A 25,012-nucleotide genomic window follows, 5' to 3' on the forward strand; every position below is an offset into this window, starting at 1 on the left:
TGAACAAAATAAGAGCACACAGCAGTGGCCTCCTCCTATCATTGTCTCTTTATAGGACTGCGGCGAGAGCGCTTCCATGAGAGACTCCTTCGCATCGGAAGTTTACGGAACCTGCGAATGCCGGGTTCACAGTCCTAGCGTGTTCGCCACGATGGGTGGGACGCCGCTCGGAGATCGGACCATGGCGGCCGCTGCCTCGCTGGCCTCCTTGCGTGTCACGCTCAGGAAGATCTGTTCCAGCGACGCGTCCGCTACGAAGAAGTCCTGGAGCTTGTGGCGCCGCTTGATGCGCGCCATGCGCATGAACATCTCGCTCCACAACATATCGACCCGCGACATCCGAAACTCCAGCAGGCCCTGCGATGCACGAAAAGGCAGTCCCATATGCTCTCCCGTGATGCGACATTAAGCGCGCGAAACCTTTTCGGCTGTTTTTGTGACCCGGTGCTTCTAGTTTCCGTTTCAAGCGCGCGCATGAGGATTGTAAAAAAATGTCTGTAACTCTTGAACTGATAAACGTCAAAAACCCCATTGTACTCGTTAAATAATACTCAATTGTAGAATTCCATACATAAGAAATACAGAAAGACTACTTTAAAAGATAGTTTTAAATGCCTTTATATACTGTTTTAAGGTGTTGTTTCTCTCCTATACTTATATTTCCGTCAGCCCCGATCAGTCCTGAATGCAGAAATTCATGATGAGCCATCTCCCGTTGCTATCCTTGAATGCGTTTAACATGTTTTGGGAGGTTGCTGCTGGTGGCGCTATGTTGCACTATGCGTCATGGGTGCCACTCCCCTTACCACCGTACCTTACCCGTACGCGTGGACCAACTCATGCTACGATCTCCACTTTCTGGAGGGACAGCTCGAAGCCCCTTGCAATGTCTGCAACCACGTGCGATGAGCCGAGCTGCAGCGCTTCCAGTGAGAGAACCTACATCTTCAACCAATAGCACAGCGTCTACACGACAGCGTCTTAAAAGGCTACCTGTCGCGAGGAAAGAAGACGTGAAAGCTCACCTCGCCACCTTGGAACCATGGAGTACCGAAAACTGGTATCAGGGCCCGTCAGTGCTTTTTGCCTAAATTACGGTACAGTTTTCATCATCTAGTGTATGATGGAAGCCCGCCTGGTCGGAATGATGACAAGTAAAAAAGGAAATGGGCTGGACAACAACCGAACAAATTTAAAGCGTTCTTAAGTTTCAGCACCCAACACTGGTGGTACCGTACTACCATGCGGTTTTTAACGCTGTGTTAGGTTCCTATCTGCTAGCTATATCTTCAGGATTTCCCACGAAGACATTTGGGCAGTCATGACAGAAGCGCGCGTAGTCCCCAAAAGAAGCTTAACGCTTTTGAAAACAAAGTTTTTGTGCCAGCTTTCGAAACTGGCGACGATGTTGGCGATGTAGGCTTATTTATGAGTCATACTGAACAGGAACCAAGCTTAGTGCAACGACAGTACTTGGATACAAGAAGGAGCGCTGTCTGTGTTTCGTCCCTCCATGTGTTCGTGTCCTGGTGCTTAGCTGCACTAATTCGGCTGTGAGGCTAATACTGAAGCCGCACTTCATAACGAGCGGTGATTATAGGAAGTGCAGTTGACTTATGCGCACCTCGTAACTGCTTGCCAACTCTGCTTCCGGAAAGACCTTGCACACGTCGCTGACCACGTCCTGCTGGTAGGAGAAGTCCTGCTTCTTGTCGGGGTACGTCTTGACAGTAATGGTGTACCCTTTGCCGAACTTCTCTTTCAGCTGACTCAGCGTGCCAAGGCACTGCAGTTTCCCAGCGTCCATGATGGCGATTCGGTTGCAGAGGAACTCTACATCCGACAGGCTGCACAGTGCGACAGCCACGGTGCGTGCGGAAACAGAAGGTGAATACACGTAAAGATATCCAACGCACATCGTGTACTAAAGTATGGAGTTATTCAGAAAATTGCGCTGCCCGGAAGCAACGGCAAGACGCAGACACCTCAGCCGCGCTATGCGCGCATTACATGGGGTATTGTTAATTGTTCCTCCGCGACAATGCCGGAGTTCCCGAGACGGTGTTTTCAGCCAATGAGCATTGCGTATGCAGTGTCTCCGGCACTCCTGGACAGCCCGCGACGACACATTCAAGAGGCCCACTGTCTCCGTGTTCAGCCCACTTCGCTTGCAGAGAAACTGATCTTTCAAAGAAGCCATAGAAGGCTTAGAAAGAAGGCGTAGAAAGAAGCTCTAGAAAGCATCGCTTCATTACGAACATTATGCGATTCGACACGTATATTTTTTTCAGGGAGGATACTTAAGCATCGCGCGTTCTTTCACAGTGTAACTCCGCAGAAAATGTACCCGGTCGCTGGTATACCTGTGTTGGTATAGTATAGGTAGAAGCAGTTAGGTCGATTCGTTATGCGGCTGCAGTCCTGCGTTTCAGTTATTCAGCAAGGCAGCGGCAGCGGCCACAGTCGGCAATCTCTGGGACGGTTCGCATCGAACGGTTAGCTTTAATAAAATGTAGAGATGTGCACAGGCATGCAATGGCCCGAAAGCCTGCACACATGCCTGCCCGTATGCCCGACACGGGTCGTCCATAAACAGGCCACTTCGTCTTTTCGTCAAGCAGCAAGTCACGAAGCGAGGCAGAGACCGACAGAAGCCAGGGGTACGGACGCCGTGTCATCCGTGCCAGCGACGCGTGCTTAGTGAATACCCGCGAATGGGCCTAATTGTCTTGCTCCGCCTTCAATGGTCTACAGTTTCGGGAGGCTTGACAACCCAAGCTTTTTAATCTGTGGGAAACCATAAATCACTTCCACGCGCTTAGAACCTGCTGAAACGTTTGCCGATCCTTATCTGATTATCTGACTGATACTAGGATATATCGCACCACCCCCCTCACTCATGCGGAACCATTATCAAGAATATTTTAAAGATAACCTGGAAGAACTTCAAGATCCTGCATCTATAGGTTCATACAATCTTTCACGTCCTGCAACATCAGTGTATCATATCTGAAAGCGGAAAGCAATGATCACTTCTTTCAAATCGCCGTCATATTGCAAGCCTCTGTCTTTTTACAGCTCAGTGCTTCATGCACCTTGTACTGTATGCCGCGCGCATATATCGCAACGCATCGCCCATCCACTTCATGGTTCCCGAACAGGTTTCCACACTGCTACTTTTTCAGCCTCATTTTTCTTTTGGGCAGCGTCAGACTGCAGCGTACTTCGTCACCAAGTTGCACCTGTTGGCTGTGCATCGATTTTTTCGGAAAAGTTAACAAAATTTGCATTTCAATGAAGCAGCAGCGTGTAAACCCGCCCCTTACATAATGCCTTTCACGTAGTCAGTCTAGACAAAATAAACTGAAACACTGAAGATGTTTACGGCTTGTTAATCTAAGGTGCATTCACGGCGTCATTCACATAAATTCTTATGCGAAACTGGTACCAAAGGCACACCAACCCGTGAGAACTCAGCAGTATGGATATTTTGCTGGCTCGCTGGAGCGCGCTGATGTAGTTGACGATGCGCTTGCGCGCGGTTGTGGAGATGGTAGCGTACGGTTCGTCCAGCAGTAGAATCCGGGGCAAACCGATCATCGAGATGCAGATAGAGAGTTTTCGTCGGTTTCCAGCACTGCGAAATCGAGTTGTGCCAAAAATTTCATGATTGATTCGTTGATTCATTGATTGATTCATAGATCCGCTCACTCATTCGATCAATCAAGTGAGCGAAATGGCAGATGAATACAGGCCAATGAGCGAACTGGCAGTTGAATACAGTCGAGTGAGTGAGTGAGTGAGTGAGTGAGTGAGTGAGTGAGTGAGTGAGTGAGTGAGTGAGTGAGTGAGTGAGTGAGTGAGTGAGTGAGTGAGTGAGTGAGTGAGTGAGTGCCCATAATGAATGTAGCCAGAGAATATTCTATGTTCGCTAACAATGATAAACTTTGTAAGTAACTTGAATACCCTCGTGACAAAATAAGCATTCGTACGGGGACTGAAGGGCTCCAAAGTACACCCTAGCTGTCGAGTTGGCAATTAGCTTGATGTGCGCCAATCATCTGGCTGTGGTTTAGCGTTGTTAGAGCAACCTAAAGCACACCTCTAATGTTAGTTTATAGTTGACATAACATCGAAGCAGCTAGATATTTTCAAGGTTCCTCATTGCGTTAACAAACACGATCGTCAAGCAATACCACCTCGTCAATCAATCAATCATTTACATTCAACTTCCCTTCAAGCTGAAAAAAGAACAAACTTCAGTGACACTTTCCTTTCCTGCGTTATATTACTGCGAAAATCAGTCTGAAACACAAATTATATGAGTACCACCCCATTTTTATATTAGAAAACTCCTCAGCTCCTCACGCAGCGAAAATTCCTAACATATTTAAGTATTCCGGACTGGAAAGTTAAGGTTTCTCAGCACAAAACTGCAGTTTCTCTTCCGTGTCCTGCGGCTGCACGAACTCTTGCTTGCTGTCTTGGAGCAGCACGTAGCCACCACGTGGCCTGCTACTTTATATTTCACAACCATCTATAACCGCAGTCCGCTAATATCGGTCGTTGCGTATCATTCTGAGCACTAATCTAAATAATTCCTCCAGCTACGAACGGCGTATCATCAATGTCACGAGCCTTGCCTCGGTGACGCAGGCGATTAATTTCTCACTCACACACAGGACACCACGACGTCCCATTTCCTAGCTCATAACTACTTTCCCGAATGTACCTAGATTTCAATCCTCAGCCTAGCTTCACTTCACGTCTTTGCTGCGGAGCAGCAAAGGTACAGCGCAAGGCAATGCCACCGACGAGACAGGCCGATCACCCAGTGGTGAGAAGCCTCACGGTTATCAAGAGCTTCGGCGCCAGAGCACATGCGCAAATGAAAGAGTGGGAATGTGGGCTTGTGGGTTAATCATTTTGGGAAGGGTCGGTTGTGGTACAGTAGAGGCATAGAGATAAGGGAAGACACTCAAAATAGACGCACGCGGCACTACTTTCCTCAAAAGCTGGCTCTTGAATGTAGCTCATGGTATATGTATTTCAAGTGTCTTTTCTTGTACCTGTGTGTTCTATGTGCCAGAACTCGATCTTCCCAAGGTACAGTTATGCTTTGTGGTTCTCGTATGGAGGCTATACTCAATAACCGCTCCTTACAAGCGGGTGAACAGAAGACGTCCAGCCCTTTTAAAACATTGCAACTTATGCTGACGGCAAACCAAAAAGTGCATTACGTGACTCTTTCGATTATACGTGATTCGTGGGCGTTAAGGTCCTAAAGCAAAAATGCGACTATGAGAGAGACCACAGTAGGAAAAATGTGGGTCCATTTTGAGCACTTAGGTTTCTTTGCCGTCCTCGTAAACCTTAGTACAAGGGCGTTTTCTTGCCCGTTTTATTTTTCTTTTATACCTCGCCCAAACGAAATGCAGCCGACGCGGTAAGGAATAAAGAAGTAGCCTTGGGCTTGGCAGTAGAATGCCACAAAATAAACAAATCCGCTCATAAAGGTATATAAGAGCCAACAAGCCCTAAACTAATGTTTGAATAAACGCCAGGCGTTTTTGCAGAGCACAAGCTCTAGTGCTTATTTGCCCTTTGTCGCATGGCAATGAGCGGGTAACCGTCGTCAGCAGTATGAAGGGGAACAGCAATTTTTTTAAAAACGACGTTAACTACTTATGCGTGGGTTCTAGTCAATGAACTTGACTTGTGACAAATGGTTTTCCTGTTCAACATTTACTCTCATTGAACGCTTTTATTTCGGTACGAATTTGGTGTTCCCGTTCACGTCGGTGGCAACTGAACGTGCAGAGTCGCATTCGTTAAAGGAGAGAAATGGCACACTATAAAGCACGGCACATTACTTTAGGCGCAGGAAAACATGGTGAAATCGGCTAAATAATGAATGAGAACACATTCCTACACAGTCTGACAAAAAGATTGCCATTCTTCGAATGATTGGATTGGAATTACTGAGCACATGTGATGTGCTCCATGCGTTCGCCCAAATTAACTGGTGCCCCTGCTATACGACCGCAGCGATCCTGCTGCAGAATCATTCGGAACAGTTATCACATTCGTCGTTCCGTTTCCCTCGAGACACAAATAATCGTTTTTATCACTTAGTGACTAGAACGAAGCGAATACTCGACATCTTAGAGTGCATTCGCGAATTGAATGGAAATTCAGTAGCAGAGACTGTTCGATCTGCATTCGAAATTTTGAATAGTCGGACACTGCCGTGGACTGTGGACATCTCGGAGTGCTCTGTGACATCTCGGAGTGTGTCCTCCATGACAGGCTAGAAGAAGACCGCTGTTTAAGCAGCTGCCAGTGGCGACGTATATTGGCACTACCAGCTTTATTGGGAGGCCTGCACGCTTCAGACAGCAATGAGAGCCGACGTCATAAGTACAACTTCTATGCCGTGCTTCATTGTCCTACTGCGCATAACAAACGTGAGCTCACCGGCATGATTTCGTCGGTCAACGTAGCGTGTTATAAAAGCCGGTTCCCAGTGCCCTAAAATTTCGCAATACGGACCGATAGAACTACCGGCAGACGTGAAACCGACGTGAGCTGCTTCCTGTTAAAACACGCGCGCAACGAAACGACGTGTACCTGTACGTGCCGACGAGGTAGTCGGCTATCTCCTGCAGGCGGAAGATGTACAGCAGTGCTCTCAGGTACTCGCTTGTCATGGGAACGCCTCGGAGGCGTCCGAAGAGCCGCAGGGTCTCGTCGCCCGTCAGCATGTCCAGCAGACCGTCTCTTTGCGGACAGTAGCCCATGTAGCGCCAACACTGCGACGGGAGCGCGGGTAGCAATTCCCGTGAAGCCGTTTGCAGTTGATCAGGCTATACCGGAGCCGTCGACGGCAGTAGCAATGCTGTTACCGATTTCTTGTAATGCTTTGTACAACTACTACATCCACGAAAAATTACCTTTTCTCACGTGAATGGTCTCGTCGACGAAAAACTATAAAACGACTTCAGGTTAACCATTATGACGCTCCAAAGTCTGTACACCGACCATTAAGAAGATTATAATAGGTCACTGCAGTGTTTCTTTATTGTGGTCTCAGGTTAACTCCACCTCACAAGGTGTCACTATCAGCGTTGCAGCTGCCGTACAGCTCTCCTGTATTGCGGTATTCCGCAAACGCTAATACGTTTACGGAGACGCTGAGACTCTCTACTTTTTACGCCTTTGCGTCAAAAGTCGACAGGTGACAGCGTGTGTTACTCAAACTGTCTGCGCCTCGACTTATGCGGCTATCGTTTACGACACCAAACACTCCAATCGACAAGGTGTTAAACAGAGTTCGTGCCCGTTGAAGGGAAAACACATTCAGGTCAAAGAACCGAAGCTGTGACCAGATTGCACGCTCTGACTACTGAAATAACCAGGCTGTTAGCGGCAAGACGCAGTGCCTAAGACCAGTTGTTTGGTACCATAGGTACAGGCTACCAATGAAGAGAGACCTGGCGAACATCACCCCACCCTGGCTGACGTGTAACACGTTCAGCTGAATGCAGCAAGATTTTTTTTTTCAAATGGAAGCCGTATGGGTTTGTATTTCAAAGCCGGATCTACTAATTTATCACCTGAGCAATCCTCCACATCTGCAGCTTCGTCCTTATCTACAACAATAAAACTATACTGTCACGTGATGAGTAACTGCTTATTCCATCATCAAGGTTGCCACAACTAAACAACGCTATCCTCGTAACCGACATCTTGTTAAGAGGACGCCATTTCAGATTTGAGTTTTCTAACACAACCGAGCAATTCAAGTGTCTCGCCAAATTTATAAATGTTATAGAGTTTCTGCATTCGAAGATTATTGTTGCAACTTATGTTAAATCTTTCGAGAGCGCAGCTGCCAGAAGAATGCCTAAACAAGTGAAGACATAAAACGTGGGCTCTGAACCGTGCACTGTGTGTTTGTCAATAGACTAGCCCTGCTAAATAAATAAATAAGTAAATAAATAAATAAATAAATAAAGTATATGCAAGCACCCATATGCTGATCAATGGAATAGCATAGCGCCAGTTCACCGATTCGCCCAGCATGCGGTCAGATTTAAGACATAACCCGAGTTGTGATATTGTGAGGGCCACTGGTCAGCCGACAGTATGTTTGAACCATCTGCCGCCTCCTAGGGCGCTATATTTGCCACCAAACAAACATTGCTAATCTTTGTTCTCGGTATTCAGTCGTTGAATATCGTACTTTTTCCATTAAAGTTACGCAAAGCGTTTATGCACATTACAGTGCTTCTTTAAAATAATCACATATCCTCCTGAGACCCTAAGACGGCTGAAAGACAATCCCTATTCAAGTCGGTTCTTGCTTCCCAGATGTATGCTACGAATGCGATAACCTCTTCTTTATTAGTTAAAAAAGCCACAGTTTCGCCCAAGAGGAGCAGACAGCTATATGAAGTAAGGGTAGTAGTTTATCGGCCGTATAAACTTGTAAGCATTCGCTTACTAGCTAAATTACCAAGCAGGTTGTCGCGGGCGCACTAGCAATCATGAACACATCTCCCTCGATGACGACGTACACTCGCGGTCAAAACGCTTGAGTGAAAAACCGCGGCAGCAGCAGTAAACGAATTGACTTTCGGGCAACGAGAAGCGAACTAAATGGCAAGAACACTGCGCACGCAGAGCTACCAGCTCTCGGCGCACTCTGTCCCTATCCCAGATCACTTTCAGAATGGGGTCCACGCGGCCGCACCATACGCAGTCGCCGCCGGAGTAGACGACAGCATCCCCCCCCCGCCTCCGTGCCTTGGGCGCGATGGAAGACGGCGCGCATACTGCATGCTTGCCTCCCTTGGGCGCGCACGTGATTTAGCCACCATTGACGGCTCAACCTCGCACGTTTTCGCTGGCACGTACAGCATATATGGCACATGACGACGATGTTATCGCACTTGGACGTTATGCGCAACATCACGGCAACGACAATGACGCAAATACGCTTGGGTCGAGTGTCGCTAAAATTGCTATCGTAATAAAAAACACTTAAATGCTGAAAGAAGCGTTTACATGTACGTAGAGAAGGTAACCGTCTCCTGAGGTTTTCTGTCGTTAAAGCAACATTTTCTTTGTCTAAACACAGAGACGAAGGTGTGACACTGTGTGAATTGGTTGGCGCGTTGACGCAACACACTGGATATTTGTGTCAACCTGTGGTATTTAAAACGCACTTCATGGGTGCTAGTCGTCCCGTGCGATCACAAAAGAACGTTCGCATCGTTATCAATTTTCGCGAGAACTGCTGCGACAGGGTGCCTAACAGGCCACACCTACACAAATTCAACCCCATCTTTAGCCGATTTTATATCAGGGATCAATATTTTACGTAGCCGCTTCGTAAATAACATTGAAAAAGATCAAAGACAATGAGCATTATGTACGAGGGGTCACAGGAGGCTATTGCGCTGTAGTAAAGGGGAGGGGGGGGAACCAGAACGTCGACGATTATCATAAGAAAGGAATAAAAAAAGACTTGCAATGTCGACAGCAGTGGGCGTGGCAAAATTAAAGCGCTGAATTTGTAAACCTGAGCCAAAGCACTCACATTCTGCCTCTCGCGGACGATAGAAAAGTGGGAAATGACCGCGTCGCCATGGTGTGGCAGAATTTCGCCCGTGACCAGGCGAAAGGTGGTTGTCTTTCCCGCACCGTTGACGCCGAGAAGGCCAAAACACTCGCCGGCCCGCACTGTGAAGGTCAGCCCCTGCACATAAGCCCATTACGTGAATACGGATCTGCACTGTAGAATAATTCTCACCTCTAAAGAGAATGAGGGTGTAGAGTTCACATTATACTTCACACATATTTACAGTTAAGAATGTAATGGTGCGAGTTTAGATCGATTTGCAGCCCTAATATGCAGTTAAGAATGTAAGGGGGAGAGCTTAGATCGATTTGCAGCGCTATTCACATTTATGGGTGCAATTTATTCTACAGTGTACGATGCCCAGATCAGAATGATACGCACACCGTTTCTTTCGGCAGATATCTCAGCGCGTATTCGTAGTGGCTCCGAAGACACAGTGCAGTTTTCCTCTTAGGGGCCCTTTTCAACTCGCAACAGCATAGAAGTGGCAGCTGCACGATAGCTGGAGTGTGTTTTGCGTGATACACATAAAAAATTACCGACGATTACGTTACTTCCTAATGCGAAATTTGAGCGCAGCAAATAAGCTGTTTCACCTTTTCGATAGATTGAGGCAAAGAAATCGAGCAACACATGTATGCGCTATCACAGAATTTTTTTTTAAATTTTTCACACGTATTCCTTTAACAAAGACTCCACTAACAGTTCTTGACAGTCATGAAGGAAGCTTTGTGGTCGGAGAAATAGACTGATATATGTTCGACTTGGTACACCAATGCTTGATTCTCAAAGACGAGATCTATACAAGTGCCTCGCGAGGTTGTCACAGCCGTGGGACGCGTTACGATGGCTCTCTGATTGCCACCGCACAGGGCGAACGGCAGCGGCGATTTCGGCTCGGGCGGTGCACATATACAGATCCGCCGCCACCGATCTGGCTCTCTGATTGCCACCGCACAGGGGTTGCATTGGAGGAGGAGCGAAGAAAGGAATTAAGTTCGAGCCGGCGCTTTGACAACCGGAGACTCGCAGGAAGAGGGGGGAGGGGGGCGGCGTGTACACCCAGCGGCAAACGATGGGGGCAGAAGCGCGCGCAGCAAGCGGACAACACGATAAAGGGAGGAGGGAAGAGATAGCAGCGACTGACTGATGCCGCTGACGCCGATAGTGAGTCAACACCAGCTGCGGAGTTGGTTTCAGGGACAACGCCGCCGATGCCGACACAAACAATATGATACCCTCGCTTCCGCAGCGCTAAGAACCAGGTCTAATCGTGGGAAGGTGGTCACGTATTCGTCGACGTGCCGGGGCCTACGTGAAATAACCGGCGCGTCGGCAACTGAAGAGCACCCTATCCGCCACACAAGAACAGGGGGGGGGGGGACGCTTTCCTCCTCTTTCTGCATGGCGGCGACGGTGTTCTATGCAGTCACGTTATCTTGACTCTCTAGCGGCGTCAGCGGCATCCAGCGGTATCAGTCGGTCGCTGCTAGCGCTGGGGGGATGAAAGGGGGGCGGAGCTGGTTACGAGGCCGACGACAACGCCGACGACGACGCGAAACCCAGGAACGGACGCCAAAGAGCTGCGCTCTAAAAAATATTGCGCGCACATCTCGTCCGGAGGTCGAACACCACCAGTATCGGAGCCTTTTCTGCACGTGCGTGTTTATTCCTGTGCATTCAGTAGGGCAAGTATTGCGAACTCGCTATTACCTCAAGATACAAAAATTGGCGCTTATTGCTAAGAAGAAGAAGAAACTTTAGTAAAGAATAGTCCGGCAGTTCTTGATGTGGTGGCCTCAGGTGACGGCTCGAAGTTCTTGGACTCGAGCGGCATCTTCGGCTTGCCGGACGGCCCAGAGCTGGTCTGCCAGCTCTGAACTTCTGATAGCCGCCTCCCAGCGGCGGCGACGCCTACGGAGAAGGTCCCCGGCGGCTCCCGCATCCGGGGCGGCGTCGGGAAGAACGGAGCTCGAGCCTTCTACTCTGGCAACAGCCGCGATTATGGACGCGTCGCCAACGGAGCTGCTTTGATTACCGTTGTTGCCGGTACACTCCCAGAGCATGTGTCGCAGCGTTGCTCTGCGTCCGCATGTTTTACACGCGTCTGTTGGGTACAAACGCGGATAGCAGTGGTGTAAGATAGCGGGGCTAGGGTAGGTGTGCGTCTGGAGCAAGCGTAACGTCACGGCCTCGTTCCTGTTCAGTTTATCGTGTGGTGGCGGGAATCTGCGTCTTTCGAGTCTGTAGTGTTGGGTGAGGTCTCTGAACGTGGTTAGGCGATCGCCCGACGCCCAGTGTGTTTCTTGTTGCTGTGTTTCTGTTGTAGTGTCCCGATCCGGCAGATCCGATGCCCCGCTCTCGGGGGCGGAGGCGGCCACATAATCAGCGGCGGCTCGGCGTGTGAGACCTCGAGCCGTGGCGTGGGCCGCCTCGTTTCCGGCTAGCGGAACATCATATATAAAATATATAAAATATTTTATAAATATAAATATAAATATAATATATAAATAATAATATATAAAATATATAATATATATATATATAATATATATATACAGGAATAGGAAATAACTTATTGGGCATCTTGAGAACTTTCTTCATCAGCAAATGTGAGCCATATCCGGGAAGCAGTCCAACAATGAAAAAAAAATACTTTTTTTTCGGGCTCTTGCATGCTTGTCGCCAGCTAGTGCAAAAACTAGCCTCACATAAAGTGTTGAAGCCTACAGAAAGAAGACAGCAACAAACAAAGCGGATGAGTATGTGTCTGCCGGTGAGAATCTTTTCTGCGTACCTCACAAAGTGAGACGCGTGAGTCCCATTGTCCTACAGAGGGTTATAGAAGCCCTGGAATGTAACCATTACGTAATGCGGACATGGGCGTCTTACAACTATAGAAGCTAATGCACGGTACTACAGTCGACCACCTGTATATGAAAACGGTTATAATATAAAGGAGATTTATTGGGGTTCATAGCAACCGTTGATTCTAGGATGCACTGAGCAGTTCGCGAGCTCAAACCTCTGCTACGCGCTTGATGCTGCCAATGCTGCTGACAGTGTGCGCAGGTTCGTTATATTCCTTACAATGGCCCCGTCGAAATAAAGGAGCCATTCTGGCGACGTAGATTTCTGGAAGGACGGTAGAATGGTGATACGGCTTGAGACGCTGAACGTGAACGACTTCGCGGTTACGACGTCGCATGTCGGACGGCGGCGTTAACGGCTCAACCAGGTAATTAATCGGTGATGTTCTCTTGAGAACGCGGTACGGCCCGTCGGACTTCGGAAGGAGTTTTGAAGCGAGCCCAGGCGTGCGGTGTGGCACTAACAACCAGACGAGATCGCCGGAAAGAAAAGTGGGAGTCGAGTTCTGGGCATCGTGAACGGCTTTTTGACGGTTCTGGTCGTCCGAGGTGAATCGGCGGGCCAGCTGGCGACATTCCTCGGCGTGTCTGGCGGCTTCCGAGATCGACAGGCATTCGGATGGGTCCGGCCGGTAGGGCAGAATTGCGTCGATTGTGTGCGAAAGATTACGGCCATAAAGAAGGTAAAAGGGTGAGAATCCGGTAGTGGCCTAAGTTGCGGTGTTGTATGCGTAGGTGACAAACAGAAGAACTAGGTCTTAGTTAGAGTGATCAGGTGAGACATACATGGCGAGCATGTCACCAAGAGTTCGATTATAGCGTTCCGTGGTACCGTTAGTCTGTGGGTGATAAACAGTGCATTTACGATGAACAATAGCGCATTGAGCTATCAGTTGTTCGATGACTTCAGATAAGAAGGCGCGGCCTCTGTCGCTTAGATGTTCGCGTGGACCTCCATGACGAAGAAGAAAACGGCGAAGTATGATATTGGCGACCTCCTGCGCTGTAGCATTTGGTAGAGCAGCAGTCTCTGCATAACGAGTTAAGTGCTCTACCACAACGATTATCCACCTGTTGCTGGTAGGAGTCAACGGAAGTGGCCCGTAGAGATCTATGCCCACGCGATCAAAGGGTCAGGGCGGACATTGTAAAGGCTGGAGTTCACCCGCGGAGTTGTGCGGTGGCACTTTGCGGCGTTGCCACTCATGACAAGAGCGGACGAACGTTCGACCGAAATTGTACATTCCCCGCCAGTAGTAGCGGTGTCAAAGCCTTTCGTAGGTCTTGAAGACTCCTGCGTGGCCAAACTGAGGGTCGACGTGGAACGAGGAGCAGAGCTCTGGTCGCAAGATTCTCGGAATGACGAGTAACCAGGTGGGTCCCTCTGGAGCATAGTTGCGTCGATATAGTAGCTGGTCTCGAAGTGCAAAATGAGGAACTTGGCGCCGAAGCGTACGTGACGCCGGAGCTTTCGACGTATCTGAGAGAAGGTCTAGCAGAGATGCAGTCCAAGGATCATTACGCTGTGCAGCAGCGATAGTGTCCACGTCCAGAGATGATAATGTGCACTCGCAGGAGGAGTCGTGACTGGCCTTCGGGGGAAGCGGCGCTCGGGATAGCGCGTCAGCGTTGGAGTGCTTTCGCCCGGAACGGTAAACCACGCGGATGCCATATTCTTAGATTCGCAATGCCAAGCGGGCAAAACGGCCCGATGCACCTTTGAGCGTCGATAGCCAACATAGTGCGTGGTGGTCGGTCACTACGGCAAACGATCGGCCGTATAAATATGGGCGAAACTTGCCAAGCGCCCAGACAATGGCCAAACACTCCTTTTCTGTAACGCTGTAATTGGTCTCCGCCTTGGTTAACGTGCGGCTCGCGTATGCGACGACATATTCTGTTTGGCCAGGTTGACGCTGTGGCAGCACAGCGCCAACGCCTACACCACTTGCATCGGTATGGATTTCGGTTGGCGCTTAAGGGTCAAAATGGCGAAGAATGGGTGGCGTCGTGAGAAAACGGCGCAAGGTTGTGAAGGCGTCGTCACACGCTGGAGACCATGATGACAGATCTCTAGCGCCACCAAGGAGCTGCATGAGAGGCGATATAATTGACGCAAAGTTTCGAACGAATCGCTGGAAGTAAGAGCAGAGGCCGATAAAACTGCGTAACTCTTTCATAGTGGAAGGTCTTGGGAACGCAGTAACAGCACGTAGCTTCTCGGGATCCGGGCGAATGCCCTTCTTTAACACGACATGACCTAAAATTGTGAGCTGACGAACAGCAAATCGACCCTTCTTCAGGTTAAGTTGCAACCCGGCGTTGGTCAAGCAAGTGAGTACGTGCTCGAGGCGGAGCAGGTGCGTTGCGAAATCAGGGACAAACACCACAATGTCGTCAAGAGAGCAAAGACAGATTTTCCATTTGAGGCCACGCAGAACATTATCCATCATTCTTTCAAACGTAGCAGGTGCTTTGCAAAGTCCGAAAGGCATGACGGTGAATTCATACAAGCCGTCTTGTGTTACAAAGGCAGTTTTCGGGCGATCGGCCTCTGCCATCGGAACCTGCAAGTAGCCTGACCGCAAATCCAGCGAAGAAAAAAACTCGGCTCCCTGCAAACAGTCCAGAGCATCTTCGATTCGTGGTAATGGGTAGACGTCCTTCAGCTTGATCTTGTTCAACCATCGAAAATCAACACAGAAGCGGATGGAACCGTCTTTTTTGTGACGAGGACCACGGGAGAGGCCCATGGGATTGGGAAGGTTGAATGATGCCTCGACGGAGCATGTCATAGACCTGGTCTGCAATGACGCGACGTTCCATAGCGGAAGGGCGATATGGTCTTTGTCGCAGCGGTGAGTGAGAACCAGTATGGATGCAATGCTCGACCGTCGATGCACGGCCAAGAGATGTTTGCGCAACGGCGAAAGAACGGCGGAGGTGCTGAAGGATTGCGAGAAGTCGAAATCGCTGCGAATGCGTCAGATCTTCGGCGATAAATGGGCTGAACACAGCAGTCCATGTTGAGTCTGGTACGAAGAGGGCACTCAGTTCATGGGCGGCAGTAGAAGGCACTTCGTCGAGGACGGAGACAATTCGTGTTTAATCGACCGACTCGACGTAACCAAGGCATTCGCGGCGGAGCAGTGATAGCGGCCATGAAAGATGATTCTAAATGGGCATCGTGCTGACACTGGCGGCAAGGTCAAGAGCTGCAAAGGGCAAAGGAAGCTTTTTTCGGGTAACAAAGTGATGAGAGGGCATGAAGAAGACCGTCCCGTCAGATATGGTACTACAGAATACTGGTACGAATACTGAAGCGCACAGGGGAATACAGATGTCTTCTTTCACGACAATTTTATCGGCAGGATGAGCATCGACGGAGGCCAGGTCACCAAGGTGGAAAAGTTCAATCTCAGTCCGAGCGCAATTGATGATGGCATAGTGGCGTGAGAGAAAGTCCTATCCTAGAATTACGGCGTGGGAGCACGATGAAATAACTATGAATTCAATCATGTATAAAACGTCCTGTATGGTCACACGGGCAGTACAAGCAGCGGTACTCGCCGTTCGAAGCGACAATCCAGACAGAGACGTCGTCACTTTATGAAGCGAACGGCAAAACCTGGCATCCATAACTGCAATAGCAGCACCGGTATCGACGAGGGCGACTGTAGCGACACCTTCGAAAAACACATCAATGACACTAACAGGTAAAGGAGGAGGACTTCGGCATGTCGACGCTTCCGCAGTTCTTGCCTCAGGAACTGCGTTGTCTAGTTTCCGTCTTCGTTAGAGACGGGTCATCGACGCATAAGGGAAAACGATCGGCGACGTAGGGAGGGTGATCGGAGGCGCTCGAACCGAGGACGGCGATGAGTCTGGGAGCAAGCTGGTGGTGGGTCGAAGGGTCCGTAAGGCGCATTTGAATCAGGCCGCACATAGGGCGCTCTGCGATCGTCATCGAACGCCTGCGATCGGTGGCGGCAGAACCTTGCGACAAGACCGGGATACCAACATGCGAAGCATATAGGGTGATTGTCCGGCGTACGCCATGGGTTAGCAACGGCAGTGGTGGTCCAGGGGACGGGAGGGGGAGGGCGGTGCACAGGCTGCTGGAAACAACGCACGGGCACAGTGCGAGGGGCCATTGCAGCAACCGTAGCATAAGTGACTGGTGTAGTCAACGACATCCTGCTGCTGAACAGCCGGCAGTGCTTCAATGACCTCTTCACGGATCACGTGACGGGGATGAGACAACAAAGTGCTGGCAGACTCCTGAGGGACGGACACCAGAGATATCTGTCGTGCGACTTCTTCACGCACGAAATCCTTGATTTGGGTTATCAGAGAGGTTTGTTCCGGGCCGGTGGTCAGGCTGCAGTGTGACGCCGCATTTGGTGTGGGATGTCACCTTGTCAGAGCTCGCTGCTTGCGTAAATCATCATAGTTCTAGCACAAGCTGATCATGTCGCGAACAGTTGGTGGGTCCTTGGCCAGAAGCCCCTGGAACGCGTCATCATCGATTCCCTTCATGACGTGCTTGATGGCTTACGCTTCCGTCATGGCAGCGTTCACGCTCCTGCACAAATCTAGAACGTCGTCTATATAGCTGATGACTGTCTCACCTCTGTCCTGTGCGCGTGTACGCAAACGCTGCTCGGCTCGGAGTTTCCTGATGGCGGGTCGGTCAAATACTTCTGTAATCGGCGTCTTGAACGCCTACCACGTTCGGATATCCCTTTCATGATTTCTGAACCAGGGACTGGCTACGCCCGCGAGGTAGAATTATACGTAAGCCAGTTTGTCCGAGTCATTCCATTTGTTGTGAACGCTCACCCGTTCGTAGGAAGACAGCCACTCTTCAACGTCGTTGTCGTCGGTTCCGCTGAATATAGGAGGCTCCCGCTGGCGAACGGTGCCAGCGCAAGGGACAGGTGGAAATGGAAGAGTCTGCTGGTCAGCGTCCGGAATGGCGGAGGGTAGCGTCCGAGAACGGAGTTCCAGGATGGTAGAATGGAACGTTACCCAGTACCTCCACCACTTATAAAAGAAATTTATTGGGGTTCGTAGCGACCGTCGGTTCTCGGATGCACTGAGCAGTTCACGAGCTCGAGCCTCTGCTGCGCGCTTGATGCTGCCGATGCTGCTGACAGTGTGCGCAGGTTCGTTATCTTCCTGACAATATACATGAGTTCTGTGTTTGTGTGATACGATGTGACCATGCCTAAAAAATTAGAACTTCTTCGCAGACAAGCCGAAGACGGCTGGTCCCACAAAAAGGAAACAAAAACAGCGCATATATATCACGCCAGAACTTACCTGAAGCACAGGAACGCTGCCGATGTAGCCGTAGGCCTTGTAGAGGTGATCCACTGCCATGAAAGGGCGCGATGAGGTGGCCGGCAGGTCACCTTTTGCCAGGGCCGCCACCAGCTGATTCTCAAGCACCACATCCAGGTCCCCATCCTTGCGTGAATAAGTCGCAGGGGGAATGCGTGAGGACAGAGCGACGCTAACAAAAGGCGTGCCACACGCAACGAAGCGGGTCAGTAAATCTTATCGTGATAACAGATTGAAACAACTTCCACGGCACCGTAAACAGGTGTGACCGCATTTGGTTTACGCACGGAACGTTGTGAAGGCAGAGCCTAAACAGCAAGGACGCCACAGTAAATAACACAGGAAGCGTATAGTCGAGATACATGGCCGCTCAGGTTCGACCGTAATCTTCGCTTCAATTTTCAAAAACCCTTTTAGTGGAAAGTTCTCCGCAGCGATTACGGAGGAAACTTGTCTAAAGCGACAACGTTCACGATCAGCAATATATGTAGTGCGAATAAAGAAAGTCGCCGCTTCGTCCGAAAGGCGAAGCAGCGATTGCATTTCAATTATACAGCAATGTGAAATACGGATATAAGGTTGATCGGCCGTAAAAACTTGTAAACGTTCACTTACTAAATAAATTGACAAGCATGGTGTAACGCGCACACAAGCAAACATGAACACATGTCAGTCGATAGCTACAGACAGGCGCCATAAAGACTCTAGCGCCAGGAAGCGTGACAGCAGAGCGAGGGAATTGACCTTCGTGCTACCTCTAGGTTCAACGCGAACAAAGCGGTGAAAACAAAGCGCGCACGAAGCAATCAGCACTCTGCGCACTCTCTCCCCGTGGCAGATTGCTTTCAACATAGGGCATGCGTGGCCGCCGCCGGAGTAGAACGCACTCCTCGCTTCCACCCCCGCCCCCTCTCCGTGGTGCTTGCGCACGATGGAAGGCGGCGCGCCTCCTCCCAGTCTTCCTCCCTTGCACGCGCAAGATGGATCCGCCATCGTGAGCTCACTCTAGCTCGATTTCACTCGCACATACAGCGTACGGCGCGCGCCCATGATTTTATCGCACTTGGAGTTTACACGGAACATCAGGGCGACGGTCACGGTGGAACTGCGCCTGGAGTGGCCGTATAATTGCTATAGCAATAAAACATATTGGGACTGATTCTAGTCTCAAGTTTCTCACCTAATGATCATTTCGTAAGCACTGACGCATCTGTCTTGCTGACTTTCAGCAGCGGCGGTAAAGTGACTATTTGGGAGAGTTATTTCAGTATTTCATTTAATTACCGAGATTGATATCACTTACAATAGCAGATCCGAAGCACTTGTTGGAATCTACGCATAGCGAAGCTGTTCTGAAGCGGTCTGAAGCGTGCAAACAGATGATATACAACTCACGGCAACGAGAACAGTTGTGTTTACTTTCACCTTATGGAACATGTAATGTTGTGCAATATGTGCGCTTAGCCGCCGCAAAGTCACTACTTTCTCTTGCATCTTTGATAACGTGTTTTAGTGCGGAAACTATGTCTATTACTGCCTTTTACAGCAAAGCTGTATTTGGCTAGCCTGTCCATCCGTCCGACCGTCCGTCCGCCCGTCTGTCGCCAAACGCCGAAAACTCCTCAGGCGCAATCCCATGCGCATGCGCGAAAGGAAGTCGTGGCGGTGGCTCCGAATGTTATTTTATGAACCATGTTTATGATGCATGACCTTCATGGCTATATCGAATACGTGGGATGGCGCCGCTCCTTCACTCTCATTGGAGGGTTGAAAAGAATCATAAAAAGAAATAGTGTCGCCACCAATCGTCGACATTACCGTAGACTTAGGCAGCTATCTTGTACACGTTGGAAAACCCGACGTTCGATTTCGCCTCACGCGATTGGACTAGATTGGCCTTGGTCGCGATATCGGCGCAGCCTGGACAATCGCGCGAGGCAAAATCGAACGTCGGCTTTTCGAACGTGTACAAGGGTAGCGGACCTAGTGTGCTCCGACGGCAAGTGAATTGTATCCTTTCTGTTGGAACGGTTTGGAAATGAGTGCTACACGGCCGTCAATGTGCCGACAACGCATCACCTCTCCTGTAATAGATCTAATATTTGGCATGAACGTGTCTAGCATAGCAGTACAACCGATCACAGTGTACCACAGCAACCACAAAGCTATCGTCACTGTGGTAATGAATGAAGTAAAATAAAGACGATAAAAACTAGGAAGTTGCGTGTATGTGTCTTTATTCAATGGCTATAGGAATAACCATATAAATCAATATAGTTGTCAACATAGTCATCCCAAAGCAGCTTCGCAGGATATCATTCTTCGAAGAGTGAAACGGCACTAAATTTTTTTTTTCAGGTTCATTATTCACTCACTTCGTATCTTACTCGTATCGTATTTTCCGTGCAACTACGTCGACCTTGTCTTCTTTAGTGTCGACACTTGTTTAAGATGTCAGGACGGTCCTTCCCAGAGATATCAGAATCTATGGTGCAATGTGTTTAATTTTCCACAGCAATGACACTAATTCGGCAGGTACCGTTACTTTCGTCTACTCTACCACTAACTCTCGCTTCTTTTTGGCACCAGCGATACCACCTTGCAGATGCCATTGCCTCACGCAAACACTGCTTAGTCCAAGCAAACTCCCTCACTTTCTCCGAAAGTGCGCGCCGGTGTGGCGGCTTTGCCTCAATAAGGACTTGGCTACGGTGGTGCATCCTTTACAGGAGTGTAGTGCAATGTGGTTAATTTTTTCATCATATTCCCTACTGGGAGAAGCAGCGCATTCCACTTCGCAACAAGCGCGTTTTTAATGCGACAGCGTTAAGCGCCCTGTTTCGCAGAAAATCTGGCGTCGGTATCCTTATGAGCGATATCTCCCGTACATATTTTGGTACATATATATGCCACGCCTTGCAATATCCCATGCGGTATATGCGGGTTATATTGCCACACCATTCTATCCCCGTAATTGTTCATACCTACTCTTACATTCTCGACAGAGTTATTGCTCGGAATTTTCAGAATCACAGCCAACAAACAAATACCATGAAACCAAATACCGAAAGCGCGTGCCTCTTATGTTAAATCTTCTCAGACTGAAACATTCAAAATTCAAAACAATAAAATAAACCTAGAAATCTTTTTTTTTTTTTCGCGCGGCTCTGCACTACCTCCGGTATCGGCCCACGCAAGAGGCCGCGTTTCTGCCGCGTAGCTAGCATTCGTGCGTAGCGTTCCCCGCCAGCATTTCCCAGTGCACTTACGGTTTACATAAGTTAGAGTTACCGGGAACCGTCAAAACCAGTCAGGGATCCTGGAATGCTATCGTGTTCTACTGTTAAAGGCGAAACGTGAAGTGTCCTTAATTTTCTTTTTCTTTTTCTTTTTTGACACGGGATTTCGTTTGGGACTGGCTTTGCTTAGAGTGACGTGAACAGCGGCGAGGTCACCGAAAAAAATTTTGGGTCACGCCGGACGAGACGGTAGTTCCAGTGCTATGACGCTGGGGCGCACTGGTATTTGATGTAAACAGCACTGGTTGCGTTATTGCCGCTACAGATTCTGTGCGTAAACATCAGGCAGTGTTGAACATTGAATGTTTGATCAATTTTCTGAAGAAATGTTAGTCTCCTGTGCGAAATAACGCTATATATTGAGGTCAGAAATGTGTGTTTCGTTTCACACCTTGGAATAAGGTTGCTTGAGCAGCTCCGTTTACGCATGCATATTTGACATTCAAAGCTAACTTTTCTTTCTCGCGTTTCTCGTTTGACTGTGCAAATAGCTATGTACTTGAACGAAAATACGAAAACGCAGATACCTCCTCGTTCTTTGGTAGTTTCCTTTTATTATTACTCCTGCGGCGCCGACGAGTTGTTATTGCTCAGCAGTGGTGCATGTTCTTTTCCTTCACGTTCACCGCAATTCTTATGCCAGTGTCGCACACGTGACATGTTGCTGTGACGGTTTTTACAGCGAAGCAGTTAAGTGCTAGTTGGTTAGTTAAGTGTGTAGGCACAAAACTCCCCATACGTGGGCCGATCCCGAAGATAGTGCGATGCCGGGCCGACCAGCGGCGAAGGTGCAGTTCACCATTACGCGGTTTACAAGCACAGCTTCGCTGGTCATCTTTCTTTACAGAGTGGAAGGGCACCGAGTTTGTTTTTCTCTTAGCCTTTGGCTACGCTGACGCGGGCGATGACTACAAGTTGTCGCAAATTTTTGCAGACTACCAGAAATAAGAGAACCGAGCAGTCATACGAGCGCGTTCGAACGGAGCCCAGGAAGCCTGCCACGGAATGACGATATCGCACCGATAACAAAGCTGCGATAACAAAATTATCCACATTGCACTACACCCCTGTAAAGTATGCACTGCGGTAGGTATATCTATATTGACGCAAAGCCGCCTCACTGGCACGCACTTTAGGAGGAATTGAGGCAGTTCACTTGGATTAAGCAGTGCTGGTGTGAGGCAATGGCATCTGCATGGCGGCATCGCTGGTGCCATAAAGAAGCGAGAGTTAGTGGTAGAGTAGACGAAAGTAACGGTATGGGCGGAATTACCGTCATTGTTGTCGAAAATTAAACACATTGCAAAAAATTCTGCGCTTCCACTGCCCATAGTATACTAAAACATAATAGTAAATAAAGTTTCCGAAACGCAGCTACATGCACTTTAGCCTTTGCCAGGCGTCAATGTAAAAGATCGTGCCCTTCCACCGAAGGTTAGGCCTCGTGTACCGCCGACTGAGTCCGTCTACACGCAATAGGTCCACCCGGGATCGCGAAGAAACAACACTGACGCGGAAAAATCGCTCTATAGTTCAGCTTTGGCGTTACTGTTTAGAAGTGAGCTATTTTGTGTGCGTGCGTGCGTGTGTGTGTGTGTGTGTGTGTTTGTGTGTGTGTGTGTGTGTGTGTGTGTCCACAAGTAGCGGTGAGCGCCGATGCAACGCCTTCGAGCTTTGGCCGAAAGCTGCCAGCTGCAGTCATCGACGCTTCCCTGACTGACATGTGACTAAGCAGACCTGCCGCTTTGAACGCTTTGTTGAGCTTAGATGACGTTAGATTTCCCTGGTGCAAAGAACGAGGACCGGCTATCAAAATCCACAATTCACGCCAATACTGCTTCACGGATCGGCGGCTCCTAACATTTGTGTTTTTTTTTTTCAAAGTACAAATCGTAAGAAAAAATCAGTTTTGCGGCATTTCATTGCATTCTATTTGATAAGGAGAACATTTATTTTTGTACATCAGCGTTTAGTTACTGGGAGAAAGCGCTTCTGCCATGTCTGTGCGCGATATCTATGCACAAATTGAAACTGCGTTTGTGCGTTGACGTGATAAATTATTTTCACATCTGCACCTTCCGGAGTGGTGCAGTGTTAAATACAGGGCTTGTGCTGTAATTTCTGTTTTTTGTTACACTAAAATGCACTCTTTCGCTTTTTTTTATTTTAAAAAATAGACACGCTAAGCAGGCGTCACGTTTTTCCCGCTTTCGAGCTGCTTTTCCTACCAGTACTCCATTCCTGCGCTCCACTCCTGCGATCCAGCGCGACACTGGGTGCATGATCCGGCATTGCACTAGGCAATGGGTTCTACGATTTCCTATAGCATTGGCGCTAAATACACCCATGCCATCACAATTGGCTACTCTATGAACAATTCTAGCTTCTAGTCTTCTTGAGACCAACATTTTGATAGCTTTCGCTACGAAGCTCTCCAATCGCGACAGGGCCGTTTTTATTTCTGGAAGTGTTTGCAAGATACCCAGCTCGCAGATACGCGAAACCAATGTAAAGTTAGCAAAGACGATTTTAACTCGAAAAAGCACAAACGAAATTGCCTTCTCCTCCAGCGCCAGGCCCTGCGCGATGCCACCCGTGCGGCGCTGGGGCGACATGGCGCCCTCGTGGTAGGCGGAAGGGTCCGGCGAGCTGAAGGACCGGTCCAGCCTGCGGAGCCAAGACTCGAGGCACAGCAAAAGCACGAACAGTACCAGGCCCTCCACCGAGAGAGTGAGAAACTCGTAAAAGGCCGAGTATGGGTGCACGTCCAACGGATGGATCATGTACTCGGAAGGGTCCGGAGAGTCCACGTCTGCAAGCACCGTACACTCGTTGGAAGTGCGTCACGAAGTACGTCACTGGCTAGACAAACTTTGCTTCACGCCATGATTGAAATGGTCTGACAGTTTAAACTAATTGAACGGTGGTATTTACGGTGCAACGATGTTTATATGAAAAGTGCCTCATATCATTTAACGAACGCAGAACTTGACATCTCCGTCAAGGGCCCACGAGCTGCGCATACGGGATTAAGTAGCGATAGGCATTTGTTCTGGTGGTGCCTACTTCTGTTGACACATGTTCTAAATCTTTTATGCAAGAACAGCTGAAGATAAGAGTTGCTGGTGTTCCTCTCCTCTTTGTTTTTCTTCTAACAGGTGCTGTAAATATTGCATGAAAGTAACTCTCCCAGGACGTGGACAGTTTGTTATATTGATCGCGTGGTTGTGGTAACAGCACTTTCTTCGTATTGCAAAGACAAAGTCTTACTTTGAGCGGGTAATCTCCCCGATCAACTTTTCACTCCAATCATGCCATCGATCCGGCGCAAGATGTGCTTGGTGTATCAGAACATTCGAGGACATTGTTACGGCTTGGGTAGCGATATTAGGTTGCGCACATTGTAGCATACATGGTCGAGCCATGGTGAACATCACGTTTTAGTTTATAATAACAGATATATACACCGGGTCTTTGACGGAACTGGAACTAAGCTGTCTTTGTTTAAAGGCGGAATAGACTCTGTCATCGACACCGTCGGTATATTGTTCGTAGTTGTCTGGAGTCATTTGGAGTGTTTTTAGAAGAGATTAGTTACATTTAGCACACATAACAGATACGCTACGCTGCGAGGGCTAGAGATCTCACAGCTCGCACGTCACATGGGAAAGATTTAGGTATGCGTCAAGTAATCTGATCTAACAATAAATCCTATACCTTTTGTGCCATAAAACATGACCTAATTATCGCATGAAAGGTACAACAGATGTGAATGTATTTACCACCGTACGAGCGGAGAGACAGGTTCCTGCGGCCAGCGGCTGCAGCGCATCGCTTGCGGTCGCGATCAG

The 25,012-nt window shown here is 48.9% G+C and overlaps 1 protein-coding gene across 3 annotated transcripts in view; it reads right to left on the reverse strand.

Moving 5' to 3' along the window:
• Positions 1-25,012, reverse strand: part of LOC139061146 (phospholipid-transporting ATPase ABCA3-like) — a 131,574-nt gene continuing 106,562 nt past the window's right edge. For all 3 annotated transcript variants that reach the window (XM_070540769.1, XM_070540768.1, XM_070540767.1), the window contains 7 exons: positions 23,720-23,973; positions 17,842-17,988; positions 9,605-9,763; positions 6,631-6,812; positions 3,464-3,637; positions 1,625-1,847; positions 1-357 (listed from right to left, as the gene is read on the reverse strand). In XM_070540769.1, the coding sequence (XP_070396870.1) occupies positions 127-357; positions 1,625-1,847; positions 3,464-3,637; positions 6,631-6,812; positions 9,605-9,763; positions 17,842-17,988; positions 23,720-23,973 (1,370 nt within the window). In that variant the 3' untranslated portion in view covers positions 1-126. The remainder of the gene's footprint in view (positions 358-1,624; positions 1,848-3,463; positions 3,638-6,630; positions 6,813-9,604; positions 9,764-17,841; positions 17,989-23,719; positions 23,974-25,012) is intronic.

Source organism: Dermacentor albipictus, chromosome 6 (genome assembly GCF_038994185.2).
Source record: "Dermacentor albipictus isolate Rhodes 1998 colony chromosome 6, USDA_Dalb.pri_finalv2, whole genome shotgun sequence".
NCBI lineage: Eukaryota > Metazoa > Arthropoda > Arachnida > Ixodida > Ixodidae > Dermacentor > Dermacentor albipictus.